The sequence below is a fragment of the Chelonoidis abingdonii genome, chromosome 2 (assembly GCF_003597395.2).
Source record: "Chelonoidis abingdonii isolate Lonesome George chromosome 2, CheloAbing_2.0, whole genome shotgun sequence".
Lineage (NCBI taxonomy): Eukaryota > Metazoa > Chordata > Testudines > Testudinidae > Chelonoidis > Chelonoidis abingdonii.
In genome coordinates this window covers 232,109,062-232,125,853 of record NC_133770.1, presented here as the reverse complement: position 1 = coordinate 232,125,853, position 16,792 = coordinate 232,109,062, and the positions used below count along the sequence as shown (strand labels likewise).

The 16,792-nt window shown below is 41.3% G+C and overlaps 1 protein-coding gene across 4 annotated transcripts in view; it reads right to left on the bottom strand.

Annotated features, from left to right (window-relative positions):
- Positions 1-1,372: 1,372 nt before the first annotated feature.
- Positions 1,373-16,792, bottom strand: part of LYN (LYN proto-oncogene, Src family tyrosine kinase) — a 93,898-nt gene continuing 78,478 nt past the window's right edge. For all 4 annotated transcript variants that reach the window (XM_075063028.1, XM_032796888.2, XM_032796890.2 and 1 more), the window contains exons 12-13: positions 15,626-15,757; positions 1,373-3,163 (exon numbers count right to left, since the gene is read on the bottom strand). In XM_075063028.1, coding sequence (XP_074919129.1) covers positions 2,961-3,163; positions 15,626-15,757 — 335 coding nt within the window. In that variant the 3' untranslated portion in view covers positions 1,373-2,960. The remainder of the gene's footprint in view (positions 3,164-15,625; positions 15,758-16,792) is intronic.

Sequence of the window (16,792 nt, the reverse complement as noted above, 5' to 3'; positions counted from 1 at the left end):
TAGGGGGAGAGGCATTCTTTTGTCAATGTGGCTGCATCTACGCTGGGGCTAGGTTGGCATAGCTATGGTGGTCAAGGGTGTGGATCTTTCACACCCCTGAAGGCTGTGATTGTTGACCTGCATTTTAAAGCGTAAACCAGGCCTGAGTTATCACTAACATTGTGAACCACTAGATGGAGCAGCATTACTATTGCAACACTCAGACTATCATGTTCCTGTAATTCAAAGCCCTGGTCTTGAAATTTCCTCTTTCCTTTGTCAGTACCAAATACTCGTAACTGGTTAAGTGAGTCTTTGTCTGTTAAAACGCTCTCATCACTGTGTACTCAGGACTTCATATAAGTATGTAAATTCCATTAGGAATTGGGATTTTCTGATCTCAAAAGCACCAGGTTCTCTCCCAAAAGCCAATATCCAACAGGTTTATTTGTCCTGTCAAAACAGGTGTCCACTGGTTTAAAAATGGACTATCATAACCATGGCAAATTACAAAGAAACAGCCTTCTTACAGATTGATCCAGATGGTGTTCAATCTCTAGCTCAGTCCTTAAACTGAATATCCAGCCAGATCACCTTATGTCCATCACTGGCATTCAGGACAAGATCAGAAATGAGGATAATAAATGGAGGTTATCATTTTCAATACTTTGGTTTATTACAGTAATCTGGTAACAAATAGGAATCTTGATAAACCCCAGTCAATAGATTTAAGTTTAGACAAAGCTCAAGTCTGTTTCATTCTCCCCTCCCCCGCCAACATTACATAAAATATGGCTTAAGTTAAACCAAACATGCTTCTGTCTTTCACCTATGTTTGAACAAGTAACTGAGTACAGTTCAGCACACCTGCATTTCTCAGTGCTGCACTAGCTCTGTAAGCACATAATGAATGTGATCCAATGTATGTCTCCTAGACTCTTTTTCTGCAACTAAGATGACTTTGCATTTCCAAATGCTAATATAAATTTTGCATGTGTTCAGGCTTTCCTAAATGGCTCAGTAAACGGTGGCGCCTATTGGCACTGCAGTATAGTGAGGTTTTAGCAGTTATTTTGAAGATATTTTGGAATTTACTACTGTGGTGTATAGTTCAGAATTGTAGGATCAGAACCACTCAGCTGGATATTTCTGCTAAAATATTCATCAGTGAAATGGCTGTCTTGAGATTTCTGAACTGCTCCTCTGAGATGAACAGGTATAAGAGGCAAGATTTATTTAAGTGATGTTAACTAAAAGAACTATTTTTGTTTTGTATAGCATCTGAACGCTGACAGGGTCTGATCCTGCATTCCCTGCACACAGAAAACTGCCAGCCTGGCCTATAAAATCGGCTACTTACTATAATTTGCAGGATGAACTACAATGGTACAAGTTTTAAATTTAAAGAGTTTATTAAAATCACCATACAGTAAAAATATTTACACAGTCTGTGGTGGTTAATCTGCACAGTGATTGACTTCATTCAGAACCTGCTATGCTTTACTGAAAAAGAAAAGCAATGAATGTTTATACTGATCGCTATGTTTGGACCGCAGGTACACTAAAGCCTCACAAGTAGTTAGCCTCTTTTTAAAGCCTCCATAAGTACCCTTTACCATAAATTGTTTTGGTTGTAAGAACAGCCCAGTCCCACTTTATATAAAGGAGGACAGAAACAGGCAGTCACCTGGTAATTGCACTAGTTATGCTTTTTGATAAGTAAAACATACTCAACTTGATAATTCACTTCATGACTGAGAATTAGTTCAAATACAGTTTTGTTAATATGCCTGGATCCTTACAGAATATGTATTAAGAACCAACAATTAAAAACATGACTGATTTACTTGTTACATAGTTGGTGGTATGAATTAGTAGTAATTACATACTGAAAAGCAAAACCCAGGGTGCTAACACTCCAATGTAATTTCACTGATTACAGTATGCTTATACGCTGTGGTGCATTTTAAAACATTCATTTTGGCTAATCTTTAAAATGGCTTTCAGTTCAATTAATTGAAACAGCAAAAATGTGGAATATATATAAAAATGAGGAATATATTAAGATACTTATAGAAAGCATTTTCATGGGTAATAGATGGATCACAGTGTTTCAAACTGAGGGCCAGATCCTGCTCCCTTCAAAATATAGGGGAGATTTGCCACTGACTTAACCCAGGGAAAAATAGATTTTGAGCAGGTGGTTCCAGGCTTAAATTCATGGTGCTCTATATGCAGAGCAAAACAATAGGCTGTCCTTTTTTCTGACACATCTAGCAGAATAATTACTGTTTAAGACCGGCAATATTATTGCATTATAATTCTTACCTTGGTGCCTGTAAAAGACACTTTTTTCAAATTTTAAGGGTAAATGCTTGAGCTGTGCATAAATGCCAAAGAGAATTAAATTAAGTGTAAAAATTACCTTTAACAAAGAGTTAGAGGATGATTACATCCTAAATATTTGAATCTTGCAACAAGATACTGTTCTCCAGATACTGATGTAAGATAACCAGAGGCTGTAAAAAATACAAAGCACAACTTTCATGATGTACTATCTTTCAAAAAGCTAATTTCTTTAACTTTTCATAAGTTCAGTCTTCATACATTTTCTTGTAAGGCATGCAATCATTTAAAGATTTCCCCAAATTCTGTTTGCAGTTTCAAATACTTTGTAAGTCTGTATTGGTGCGACTGCACTCTATTTCTGTTTTCAAAGCTTGTCTTGCTTGGATGTTTATTTAGGCAAATAAAAAGATAACATCTAAAGAGAACTCTAACTTCAAGCAGAGTGATCATTCAAATTAAATTAACCATAGAAAAACATGGTTTATTTCTAGGCAGAATGATTCTTCCTGTGGCATTTCAGCCTCCAGTTTCAGAAGCCACAATCGGTTAGGATATCCAAATACATGAAACAACTGGTCTGCCAAGTTTGTCTGAACAATAGTCTATGCCAACTGGCAAAGTGTTCCTTTGTTCTATGGCTGCTGTTGATACTGCCCTTCTGTTGCTGTGTAGAAATCATCTAGCACACTCTGTAAATAATCAAATGTTGGCCTCTCTTCTGCTTTATCTTTCCAGCATGTTTTCATGATATCATAAAGCTCAGCTGGGCAGGTTTCCATGCGTGGCATGCGGTAGCCACGCTGAAGAGCAACCATCACATCAGCATTACTCATACCTAAAACAAAAAAATGATTTTTAGAAGCAGATTTGTGCATCAATGATCAAAGTAGAGCACCTTCTTTTGCTGCTACTCCACACCCCCAAAAAATCAGTTAATCTCAGGGAACAGGGAAAAGGGTTTTTTTTGCCTTTAATTAAAGCTAGCAAAGAGACACAGTAAATGAGAAAAATATTTTTCTCATCTCCTGGCAATTTACTTGTACTACAGTAGTGTCTTGGGGGTCAGAGACTCCATTGTACTAGATACTGTGTATATGCACAGCATCTAAGATGGTCTGTGGCTCACAGAGCTTAAATATAAATTCACATGCAAAAACCCTTTAATGTAGGGTTAAGGTTGTAGACAGTGCTCTGTGTTCCTCATACCTTTCCAGAACAAAGTTAAATTCCAAAAATCCAACTGCTGGAAAACCAGGAAATAGAGGGCCTTGAGGAAAAATCCTGTGTGTTCACAACTTGTGGGCTGTGACATATCAGAGACTGTAATGACTTTGAAAAGCTGTGCCATGAGCTCTCTTCCATGAGGGATGTTATTCTACATAAGGGATATGCCCCCATGGCCATTGCTCCTTCATGGTCACTGCAGAGTGTGAATGGAATGAACCTTTGTGTCCTTGGGACTATATTTTCCTCAAGCCTAGCTTTCGGCTTTGTAAATAGTTTAGAGTAGCATAGGCTAGTTTAGTGTAAGCAGCCCTTCCACTGTCCCAGAAGACCTTAGTACTTTACCTGGATTATGTCCAGCCTGAAACACCTAAGGCCTTCAAACAGGTGCAACTCTTACCCATTGATAATACTGGAGACAGAATCCCATATTTAGATCACTCAGTAATCTTATGTACTGTTTTTGAGACACCTTTACTCCGTGCACCTAAAGGGAGAGAGCTTTGATTGGGCCCATTCATGGTACCAACATCAGCCTTTGTGTAGAGCTTCTCTTACACAGAACCCAAGACACACTTTACCAGTCTGGTCTCAGCACCATGTTTGATTATCTCTTTAGCCCTAACCTGCAAGACAATCCCTCATGCTGCATAATCTGGTATTGGTTAAATCTAAAGCCACACTGAAGAACAAACTGGCACAACCTTTTAAAGTGGCAGAAGCCTCAGTGCCACAGGTAGTAACCATAGTGCCTACTCCTTGAGCTAAGATGCCTTTCTTAGTACCTCCTGACCAGACTGGGTGTATGTTTGTGTAATAACACATTTCCCCAGAGGAGGGGTTTCCTCTTTATTCTGTTTTACATCCCTTCTCTTCTGAACACCCAGACCCATGGGGCCTCTCAGATAGCACCACTGTAATTTCATCTGTGTACTCCTTCAGAACTGGATGCTCAACACTGGTCTCACTGGTTTGGATCCTAATGACACCTTTAACATGGGTAGATACCCCTCAGTCATGCTGCTAGGCACCCTGCTGCATACTCTTCCACTACCTGTACCTGGTCCCAATCTGAAAGTACTTCAAGGTATCTTCAACCTCTTCGTACTTGGAGACTACCTCAGGACACCAGACCTCTTCTCTCACCTCAAACCCACACATCATGGAAAGATATGCAGCCCCTCCTCTCTGGCCCAGATAGTCTAACTTGCCATCATGAGACTTCAGTCTTGCCCTAACAAAGTTATTGGACCCTGATGAGCCTCTGGCTTGAACCTCCCAAGCATATTAATCAAAATAACCTTCCTCCTAGCAATTACATCTGTTCTGAAGGTGAGTGAGTTTAGGGCTTGATGGCCACTCTACCTCTTTAGCATTATAAACCACCAAACAAAAGTCCCTTCATGACTAAAGTAGTCTGATAGCCACCTTTCTCAATCTGTGTTTTTCTGGCACCTTACTCAACTCCAGGGAACTTCATCTCCATGCCTTACAGGTGCTGGGTCTTTACCTGCTAAAGGTTTAGGGTGGAATTCACAAGGAAGATTTAGGCCAGGCTGAGTAAGAGGGATTCTGTAGGCAAGCGGGGAGAGCACTTCCCCGGGAAGCTCAGTTTCCAGGGCCCCTGTTTGTTTAATTTATACACAGTGGCAAATTATACCATAACCCATTGAATAGGGCTCCCTTCAAATCCCTTCTCCGCTTCAAGCAGAGTGTGCAGTTGAAACTGGGTTTCCCACAACTTGGATGAGTGCTCTCATCACTGGGTTAAAGATTATAAACAGGTTCTTCTACTCAAAGCATGCCTCCTAGATCATGGCCAAAGACAAGAGACATGCTTAGATATAATTTAATATCAGGCTTAGTTAGCATGTGAAATCTCAGTGAACTGTTCGTTGGTGTCAAGACTTAGGTAGCTCTGTGTGGGCCTGGGACCCCCAGTGACTTAACACTGGAAACTTAAGTGCATACAATGTTTCACAGCAGCTGGGCAGAGATTCTGTGAATACCACTGGTGCCTAACTGGGGGACATAGGTGCTAAAGGTAGGAGATAGAGACTCAAGTTCCCCTTGTGACTTCTGGCCCTTGCTCTTCTAAAATTAACGTTTCGTCCCGTTTTACAAATAGTGATACCCTACTGCCAAGCAGCCTCACTGGCATAGGAAATGTTGAACACTAAGTCTTACCTAGCAAATTACTAGTCCCTGGTTTAAAGACTCAGCTTAGGAGAGCTGCTGTACCCTCCATAACTCCCCCACCACCACCTTTGTGGTTCAAGGCCCAGTATAGGAACCTGGTGCTACAGTTGGCATTTAGGTAAGAATTTCTTGCTTACTTTCCAGCTGCTCAGGCACAAGTGGGAATACAGAGAGGCTCTTAGAGCAGAAAAACGTTACTAACTTGTAACTGTTGTTTGCATTCACATAAGCTTCCCATCTTACCTTCTGCTTCAGCATTCTGTATAACAGCAGGAGTCTCAAGCATGGGAGAAAGAACTGAGGTGGGTAAGAGTGAACTCCCCTCTACCACACAGGACCAATACTACTGTCCATAAATAAGCCGGCAAAATGTGCTGTTAAATACAATGTAACGCTATCCCTTCCACCTAATGAATGTGTTAGTCTCTGAAATGTGCTTAGCTTTGTTCACCTCGGAAAGATCCACCTCATTCACATGTGCCAGTTGACAGTATTATTTACTGACACACTTATCTACCCCCCCGCTTGTTGAACGAAAAAAGCTGCATTCTGATTGGCTACACCAGAATAACTCAGTTGGTTCTAATGCAATTACTTTGCTTTGCTTTGCTTCCCTCTAGGCTGTATAATGGAGAGAATGACAAAGACCGTTTGCCTCTGCTCCTCCAACTATAATTATTCTTTATCCTATGCTGGGAAGCAAATGCTAGAGAGTGAATGATCTTGTAATTAAGATGCCAGGCTGGCACTCAGATCTGGGTTCAGTTCTCAGTTTTATCAGATTGCTTGTGTGAGAGACTTTGGCCAAAGCATTTAATCGCACTCTTGCTTCAATTCCCCTTCTGCTGATACTACTACACAGTACCTTTCTCTCAGCTGTTGTCTAGCAAGTTTTCAGTAGTCACAGGTTCCAGCAGAGTTTCTGTTCATAGCTGATTTTTCTAAGTACTCTAAAATCCCCATTCACAGGCAGATTGCCTTGAAACTTACTGTGCCACAGCAGGAGGAGGATTAAAGTGTGTGGCACAAGTTTGGGGTCATTTGCCCAAGGGGTTACCAACATAATTTGTTATAAAACTGCCCTTATGTGCCCACAGACTGAGTGCAAAGGAGAGAGGGAACATGAAGTATCTGGTACTAGAATACCACTCTAAAAAATCAGTTAATAAAAAACTTGGCTGATTTGCTTGGTTCTGTAGTGTGCCAGTGCAGTCACTGCTTTGGTTCCTACCAGCTGGAACTATCTACCCACCACAGATTTTGACTGACTCTCCTACCTGTACATGAGATGAAGGCAACTGGCATTCTTCATACCTGCAGCAGTTACACAAAGGCACTTATAACAGAGCTGGAACTTGAATCCAGGACCTTTTATATGGCAGTCCCAAGCCTCAGCACTGCACTGCCTTTTGAAGTACATGTGTGAAATGAACTAGTCACATATGCTAGACTATTAGCATAGAAACTGTGTGTAATGAAAGGGGCAGGGACTATAGAAAGAACTGGATGTGTGATTTAAAGGAATGGGCTAGGATGTGAGACCTAGGATCTGTTCCAGGCTCTACTGTGATGTTGGCCAAGTCACAAAAACCATATAATTAGATGGTGGCTACTTTGAGAGGATGGTGTAGAGCCTCACCTTCAATGCTGAGAGGCATAGGTTGAAGGATGGTTTTTTAGCTAAACATTAGTTTAGAATTGAGCAGCTCTTGGTTCTAGTCTTATGTACTCTGTGGAGTACTGGCCTTTGTTCAGTAGACACCGAGGCAAAAAGAATAAGGTACTGTGATCTCCCTCATGCACAGAGGTTAAGGTTATATCAAAGTGTCACCTTAAAAAGATTTTATCATTTACTGGGGGGGATAATGCCTTGGTATCAAATCCCAGAACTATGTCCAGTTTTATGCTTTACTTTGTTAACGGAGGACGACATTATGCCTGGTTCTCTGCGGATGCACAGAGAACAGGGTCTACTCTCTCCATGTGTCTGTGAGGTCCATACTGTCTCAGAAAGGGGCAGAGAGGAGGTAAATCCATTTATCTCCATAACGTGAGCCAACATACACTGGGAAAGCAGACATAGTGTCCTAAAAGATAGTGGAAGCAGTGCAGGCACTCTACAACTGAACTGCCAACTTTATTTTTATATTCAAAATGTCTGAGATGAATGACAATTATAACATTTGTGAAAGTTCTGCCATCCACAGTACCTTATTGGATGAATAAGCCAATGCTTTTTCCTTTTAAAAGAAACAGTGATGGGTGTCCTCTCTTACAGTCCTTTAAGGTGAGGTCTTTTATTTTTTTAACATTAATAATTTTAATTCCCTGCAAATAATTTCTTAAATATTAACACTGGAAACGGGCCTGAGTCAGAGAATTCAGACCCAGAGCCGAACATTTCCAAATTTCAGAGATGTTTGGATCCAGGGTTTTGGTGTCAGCCCAGCACAAAAATAGATCTCAGGTATGAAATCTGGATCAGAACTCTTCATTTGGGCCCAGGTTTAATATTTGCATTCAATTTTCCATATGGTGAAAAGCATTGAAATGGTCCCGGTTACAATAGTGCAAATGCACTTGCTTTTGCATCAAAGTAGCTTTTGAGAGTATCAGTGAAACAGGACGTCGTCATAGGACAAGAGTCACTTGCTGCTACACAAATGCAGAGCAAAGGTCAAGGCACTTATGGAAAATAAAAGTAGAGAGCAAGTCAATGAGACATTTATTTTCCATGCCGACTGCTCCAATGCTCTATCACAATTACTTTATTTTTGTAGATTTAATAATGTTCTTGTGCACTGACGCTCATCAGATAACAACAGTTGCTCACTAGGGGCTTCATCCTGCCAGCTGTTAAACACTCTGGCTCCGATCCCAAAAAGCACGCAAGCATGTTCCTATTTTTAAGCAGTGAATAGTGCCATTGAATGGGACTGTTCATGTACTTAAGTGCTTTGCTGGATCAGGGCTAGAATGTTCAGCACCTTTACTGTTCTGCTTAGGGTGACCAGACAGCACGTGTGAAAAATTGGGACAGGGGTGGGGGCTAATAGGATCCTCTATAAGAAAAAGACCCAAAAATCGGGACTGTCCCTATAAAATCGGGACATCTGGTCACCCTAGTTCTGCTGCATTCTGAATGCATGGGGCAAATATGCCCATTTTGTGCTTCAGTCAATTTGTGAAAATCCCACCTGTAAAAATGATTTCTAGTTTTCAAGAGAATAATGAGGAGTTCTTTCTGTTAATCAATATTTATTAATGACACATTTTAAGTACACATGCCAAGACACAACATGATGAGCATGCATACAAATGTGTATACTGAATAAATAATATTTCCCAGTTATACAGCTTGATTGGTTGTCATAGATTCTGGTATAAGTTAAAGATACAAAGGAGTAGCAATGTGTCTCTAATTTTCCAAGACATTATTATGGGTAAACTATTTCTTAATGAACAGTTTCACCAGAACCATATATTACTTAATTGAAATTCATCCTGAATGCACATCTCTTACACGGTTCATGATCTTATACAGGATGCTAACTTACGAGTTTGAGGCAGCGCTAACAAAAGTTAGCCATTAAACTTGACAGGAGGCAGAACTAATTCCTTATGTTGAGCCCTCTTATTTTACTAACGTCCAATATTGTTAGGAGTAACTGATCACAAGTGTGGAGGGAGAATCTAGATCCGAAAGCAGGTACATGTAATAGAGAGCAGATGATGCCATTGCAATGTGAGTCTGAATGTATCCAATATTTGACATATTGTATGATCAGCTGGAAATTAGTTTCTCAACAACTGGTTCAAATTGCCTAAAAAATCAGATATTTTCATTTTATATTTCAAAATAGTTTCTGTAACTGTAAATCCCACTAATCACTTCAACGGCTGTTTTTCTTCCTGATAATTTTGAAGTTAGAAACAAAGCTCTCAAAATCTCATTTTTGACTGTAAATCTTTCTGCCAAATTGTATGTTTATAGTCCTTTCATACTGGTGTGAACCCCTTGTCAAATATAATTCAAATCATTTCACAGAGCTATAAGCGGACTGCATATAAGACCTTAGATTTAGTTAGCTAGTTTTCAGCTGTTAGTAAAAAAAATGTAAGGTACACCTCTACCCTGATATAAAGCGACCTGATATAACACGAATTCGTATATAACATGGTAAAGCAGTGCTCCGGTGGGGGAGGGGGATGCGCACTCCAGTGGATCAAAGCAAGTTCGATATAACACGGTTTCACCTATAAAGCGGTAAGATATTTGGCTCCCGAGGACAGCGTTATACCGAGGTAGAGGTGTATTCTTACTAGAGCTGATTATTTATTATTTTGTACTATTATTTCTACTCTAGAGGGACTCATTTTGCCTGGCTACTAAATATTGATAGGACAAAGTTAGGACATACTTTTCTTCCTGCAGTGTTATGTCCTAGACTTGATCTAACCCAACTAATTTGCTAAGCTGTGTTTTTACAGCTGTTTGGCGGTCCCACAGTTATTTGGTTTCATCTATTACATTTTCAGTATAAACCAGGAGATTTAACTTTGTATTTTAAATTCTTCAAATGAAATGAAGATTACACACACACACACACACACACACACACACACACACACCATTTGTGCAGATTTGTGCTGGAGAAAGCTTTTGGGAGCCTCTTAAAACCTGCCAACAGAGTGATGTAAGGGTTGGAGTCCCTCTTCCAATCTCTGGATACAGTTAATCCATCCCTCATATATATGAATTATCTATGTAGCTCATAGAATCATAGGGTTGGAAGGGACCTCAGGAGGTCATCTAGTCCAGCCCCCTGCTCAAAGCAGGACCTAATCCCCAACTAAATCATCTCAGCGAGGGCTTTCTCAAGCCTGACCTTAAAAACCTCTAAGGAAGGAGATTCCACCACCTCCCTCGGCAACCCATTCCAGTGCTTCACCACTCTCCAAGTGAAAAAGTTTTTCCTAATATCCAACCTAAACCTCCCCCAGTGCAACTTCAGACCATTACTCCTTTTTCTATCATCTGGTACCACTGAGAACAGTCTAGATCCATCCTCTTTGGAACCTCCTTTCAGGTAGTTGAAAGCAGCTATCAAATCCCCCCTCATTCTTCTGCAGAATAAACAATCCCAGTTCCCTAAGCCTCTCCTCATAAATCATGTGCTTCAGGCCCCTAATCATTTTTGTTGCCCTCCGTTGGACTCTTTCCAATTTTTCCACATCCTTCTTGTAGTGTGGGGCCCAAAACTGGACCAGTACTCCAGATGAGGCCTCACCAATGCTGAATAGAGGGGAATGATCACGTCCCTCGATCTGTTGGTCTTCTTGGCTACAAGGGCACACTGTTGACTCATATCCAGCTTCTCATCCACTGTAACCCCTAGGTCCTTTTCTGCAGAACTGCTGCCTAGCCACTTGGTCCCTAGTCTGTAGCAGTGCATGGGATTCTTCCTTCCTAAGTGCAGGACTCTGCAGAGAATTACTGTTTTTCCAGTGGGATTCATCAAACTGCACTGGGTGTTAGGTATTTTAAAAAAAAAAAGTCCTTGGGGAGGATATTGCCCAGATTTTTCTCACAGGACACCCTTTCTCTCACTAGTTTAAAATCAAACAGGTGGAACATTGTACTGTACTGTCAATATACTCCACATATTTTCCTGGAACAAAGCATAAATGGCAGCATGGCATTGCTTTTATGGAGGAAAAGATGGAAAATAGGCTTTGTTGCAAACTTTAAAACAAACTTTTTTTTGTGAGGTTCTAGGTTTTTCTTTTAATATCTCTGCACAAACCCAGGCACACATTTTACATTTCACAATTATAATTCTTAATAGCAAACTTCAAGATACCCACGGATAGGTAAATTGGGTGACCCTCAAAATGTTAAGCATTTGGGTTCAGTTATGATAAGCATGTATATCAGACTACCTCAGCTTTAGGGAGGATACCACAAATCCTCCCACCACACACAACTTTCACCTGATACTTTCTGAGGAAATGGAGCCTAATGGTTGATTAACTCACTCTCGTACGTTGAGTGGGTGTCTGCTGGGCCTGCTACCCATTCACATATTCAGGCCCTTACCTAACAGAGCATTTAAACATGTTTAACTTTAAGCATGTGAACAGTCCCACTGACTTGAGTAGTCTCATTGAAGTCAAGAAGTACTGATGTGCTTAAGTGGTTTGCTGGATCAGAGTCTTCAGGAGCAGTGAACATACCTACATTCACTCTACCTTTTCTGGAAGTGACCTGGTCAGCACACTTTCCCCTATTCTAAGCTGATGGAGACTCACCCTTCCCCTCTTTCTCATTAGAGGAGCAACTGGAAAGTCTTGCCCCCCTAATCCAGGTGGGGATGGCAAGCCTGCTCCCACCATTCTAGCCCAGTGGGACTTGAACTCCCTGCTCTAGCCCTTTGAAGCTTTATGCAGTCTGGGACTGCTTGTACAGTGGTGCTTTGAGTGTTTTCAGAGTTTAAACAGCCAGAGCTGTAGGACCTAGCAGAATGCATTTCTAGGAACTCCTGTGCTTGAATGGGTATATGCAGCTGTCAATTACCCTGGGATATATTAAGAGGGAAAATGGAAGGCCTCTAGGACTCTTCTTCCTCAAAACTATACCATCCAGTAAGTGCAGATGCTGGGTACACAGGAGTGTGGTTAAACCTTCCAACTTTCCCTCGGGAAGATGGGTGATTTGTATGTGAACTTTTCAGAACCTCAAAGATGAAGCTCAATGTGTATTTACATGATGGCATTCTGCTTCCTAGAATGCTTGAGGGAGTTGATAAATGATGCCTGAGCCAGGGGAAATAGATGAATAATTATATATAGTTGTGGAGCACCAGGTCAGCTATAGTTACGGCTGAGAACCTCTTCCTGTTTAAAAGGCAACTTTTTCTAAATGTTCTAAACTCTGCTTGTTTACTTGGATTGTTATGAAATTTGATATGCCTCATGGAGGTACAGGGTAGGGAAATGGTCCAAATGTGGGGTCATTTGAGCAAGGGACTCCCTTGATACAGCCCCTTAGGAAAAAAAGCATTTCATAAAGTACACAGATTCTACCCATTCTACCTGGGGCTCAAACCATGGCTCTGATCATCCCCCAGCTGCTCTCGCTCACTCAACAATGTATCTCAGCTAGTGCATGGCACCCACTGCCCCTTTGGGGAAGCAATACTGAAAACATTATTAAAGGAAGAGTCTAGCTTTCTAGAATGGAATGTACCAAACACTCGCATGCCAAACAGACTGCAGTGTACACATGCATAAAAAGACCAGACAAGAAGGTTTCCAGCCGGCCTGGCTTCATATGACCTTGATGACTCGAGGAGACCTCCGGTGGCCCTGGAACCTGAGCTACACCCCAGCACTGTAACTTCAGACTGTACCCTTGGCAGAAGTCCGAGGAAGATCTGTAGGCATGCTGCTGCTATCTACTTCTGTAAAGTGATAGTTCATGTTTTTTTGTTTTTAACTTCTGGGCAATGTAGTCCGACTACAGCAGATAATTCAGAAGTGGATCATACTATTTTCAAAAGAAATGACACATTTGTGGCACAGTGCTGGGGAGGTGGAGAGTGCAGGGAGATGAGAATAGATTAAAGGGTGGAAGAGTAGAGTGCAATAAGGTAGAGGGGTTTAAGGCTGCAGCAAGGGGAGGGACTGGGGCTTGGGGGCTTAAGTCAGGGTGGGGATGGACACTAGGATTTGGGACATGGGGGTAGGTGGCAGTGGGAGGATTAGGAGCAAGTGGGCTATCAGCCTCACTTCTCCCCTGCTGTGTGTGCTGGGGTCTGGAGAGGACTATAGCACCTCCTTCTGCCCCCCCTTGTGTGTGTCAGGACCTGAGGGGTCCTGCCACTCTCTCCCTGGCCCCTCCTGGGTGGTCTGAGACCTTTTCCCTGCCGCTGTGTGTACACTGGGATCTGGGGGCCCTGCCTCTCCAGGGCATGGTCTGAACCCCTCTCCCTGCTCCTGTCTGCATACCAGAATCTAGAAACCCTGAAAATAACACACATTTAAACCTTTGAAAACCAAGAAATACAGTCTGTGCTAATGCAACCTTAAATCTGTCCTCTTTGAGCTCCTCCCCAATACACCCATACCATTTATACTTGCACTCTGCTTTTGTAGATAGTGCAGAACACTCTGGGGACAAGGCACATCACCATATGGGATAGAGCCTAACACCTTCTATTTGCTGTGGTGTGATGTACTGAAGAGGAGCTACCTACACCTGCCCTTTACTCAAACACAGCCCACGCCACATAAACAACCCTACCTCTGCTAAATTCTACAGCCCCTTCACCCTTATACACAGGATGCCATCTATTACTATACTTCCATTTACCCATAGACCAGTGATTCTCAAACTTTTGTACTGGTGACTCCTTTCACACAGCAAGCCTCTGAGTGCGACCTCTCCTTATAAATTAAAAATACTTTAAAATATATTTAAGACCATTATAAATAGTAGATGCCAAGCGGGGTCGGGGTGGGGGCTGACAGCTCACAACCCCCCCCATATAATAACCTTATGACCGACCCCCAGTGGGTCCTGACCGCCAGTTTGAGAACCTCTAACATAGATCATGCTTGTACCCCACCTCACTGTCTCCACAGCGAGAAGACACTTCTGTCTCACTATTGGCATAACTTACATAGCTCACTGCTGAAATAAGACATACTGGATCTCTCCAGGAACGTCTTTTCACACCGGGAAGAGGGCAGGGAGCAAGGCTTAGCTCCCCTTCCCCACCCCAAAAAAAAAGCCCCCTCCCCCCCTGCCTCCTCATATCACACATCTCATAAGTTGGTCCAACTAATCCTGCCACCATGCTACACAGCTAGACCAACACCATGGTCTGCAGTGCATGCAAATAATTCCCAGTGGCTCCTGCCAGCTCCAGAGTGGCAGAGTTAAGGTTGCGTTAGTGTTACCATTACTTTCATTCTTTATTTCCTGGTTTTCAGCTGTTTGAGTTTTGCTGTGCTTGACCTTCTGGAAAGGCATGAGATACCACCAAGCAATCTTAATTCTGCATTATCAAAGTTTTTTGTTGATCATATCTATCTATCACCTTTATACAAGGTTTTTCTGTTTGCTTAAGCCAGGGGAACTACGTAACACATGCGTTTTCCTGTAAAAATATCTTCAAAGAAAAATAGATAAACATTAGGTTGCTTAATCAGGTCTGCCTAATGTAAGAAACCTCCAGCATAGCCCTATGTCCCAGCTACCTTATCACCAAAGTGCCAATATTCCAATAGAAAATCAGCACTTCTCTAGATTCCGCTTTCATGTTCTTTTCTAGCACCTAATGCTGACAAAATATTATGGCTGTTTATGTAAAAGCCGAATGGCTTAGTTGGGTTCATTTGAAATTCCACCTATTCAGGAGCTACATTTCACTACTTACAAATAGCAATGATACACAGTCTTAGAACTTGTAATGATATCTGTCTGGTCTATCATTAAACCATTTGAAGTGAGCTTTGGAAAATCAGGCTCAGTGACAATTATTGGAATTCAGCACTTACTACAATTTTAACTTCGAGTACAAAAATATACTATCTAAGTACAACAGTGCAGGATTTGTATTTTAGATTACACATAATTTGCTGATTTTAAGCCCCCACAAAGCTGCATGCAGTGTTAGGTACATATAAAATGGCTGAGAGTTTTCAAAATTCTTTGAGGTAGCCTGCAGTATGCATAGTTCAGATCCACAGTGCTGCCATTATTGCAAGATATTCACTTTTCCCCCCTCAGTTAACTCTTTTCTGTGACTCTCCAAAAGAAAATCAAAATATAAATACCATGTAATGATATATAAGCAAATGTCCATACCTGGATAAGGGATTTTTCCAAAGGTAACAATTTCATACAAAAGAATTCCAAAGGACCACACATCAGACTTAATAGTAAAGGAACCAAAGTTAATTGCTTCTGGTGCTGTCCATTTAATAGGGAATTTTGCACCTAAGAAACAATATACTCTCAATTAACCAAGTATATAAGTTGCTTGAAAAATATAACTACTAACATATCTTATAGACTCATCTATTATTTCCATTAAGTATAGGGTATACAGTGAGTATTTAGTACAAAATCCTGCCTTTATTTTAGGGGACTTAAAAGGTATTAGCTGCTCTTCCTGTCCAAGAGTTATTGTACATATGCAGTGTTTAATTTGTGCCAGGGCTGAACCCCGGCACCTCTAGGCTTGGCAGTTCATAGCCCCGGCACTTCTGGGCTTGCTGCATCAGTTATGAATGTAAAAAAATTGCTTGAGTCCTGGCACCTCTTTCATTACATAAGCACTGCACAGATGTACTAAGAGCTGGATCAGATGGAGCCACCATGATGTACTCACACACACCCTGTGTGTCTCCTGGAAGTCTCAGAGAAGTTAAGAATTGAATTTGGGGTTTTCAAAGGAACCTAAGGGAGTTAGGAACTCAGTATCTAACTTCCTCAGTCTCCTTTTACAGTCCCACCCTGAATGGGCATGGGATTGACCGAACATATTCTCATACCTCAGAGGTTGTTTCAGACCAACTGGAATGATAGTGTGGGGAAAACTCTTCGCAGACACAAAATGCCATACTTGTATGAGTGAACTGAAGACTTTGTTCTATTGTGTTGTCAGCCCAACACCTTTCACAACTACATTTACTTACAAATTTAGACGGAAAAAATAAAAAAGTTATACATTGCTTTTCAACCCACCAGTGTCTGTGCTCTATTGTCCTCTACTTTTATCAATTCCGAATCAAGAGATGAGAGTTTTCATGGAATGGTTGTGCCACTCAAATACTTTCTATCACTGTCATTAATATTACCCCTAATTAACTCCATTCCATATATAGAATCTTGACTTCCCTGGCAGTTTTGCCTTTGTAAGAAATGCAGAATTAGGCACAAGTCTACCTCCAATATAATTTTTAATTGATTTAATCCTTTGTTTCATGTCCAACTATATTAAACAATACAAGCAAGTTGGTGCAGAGCAAA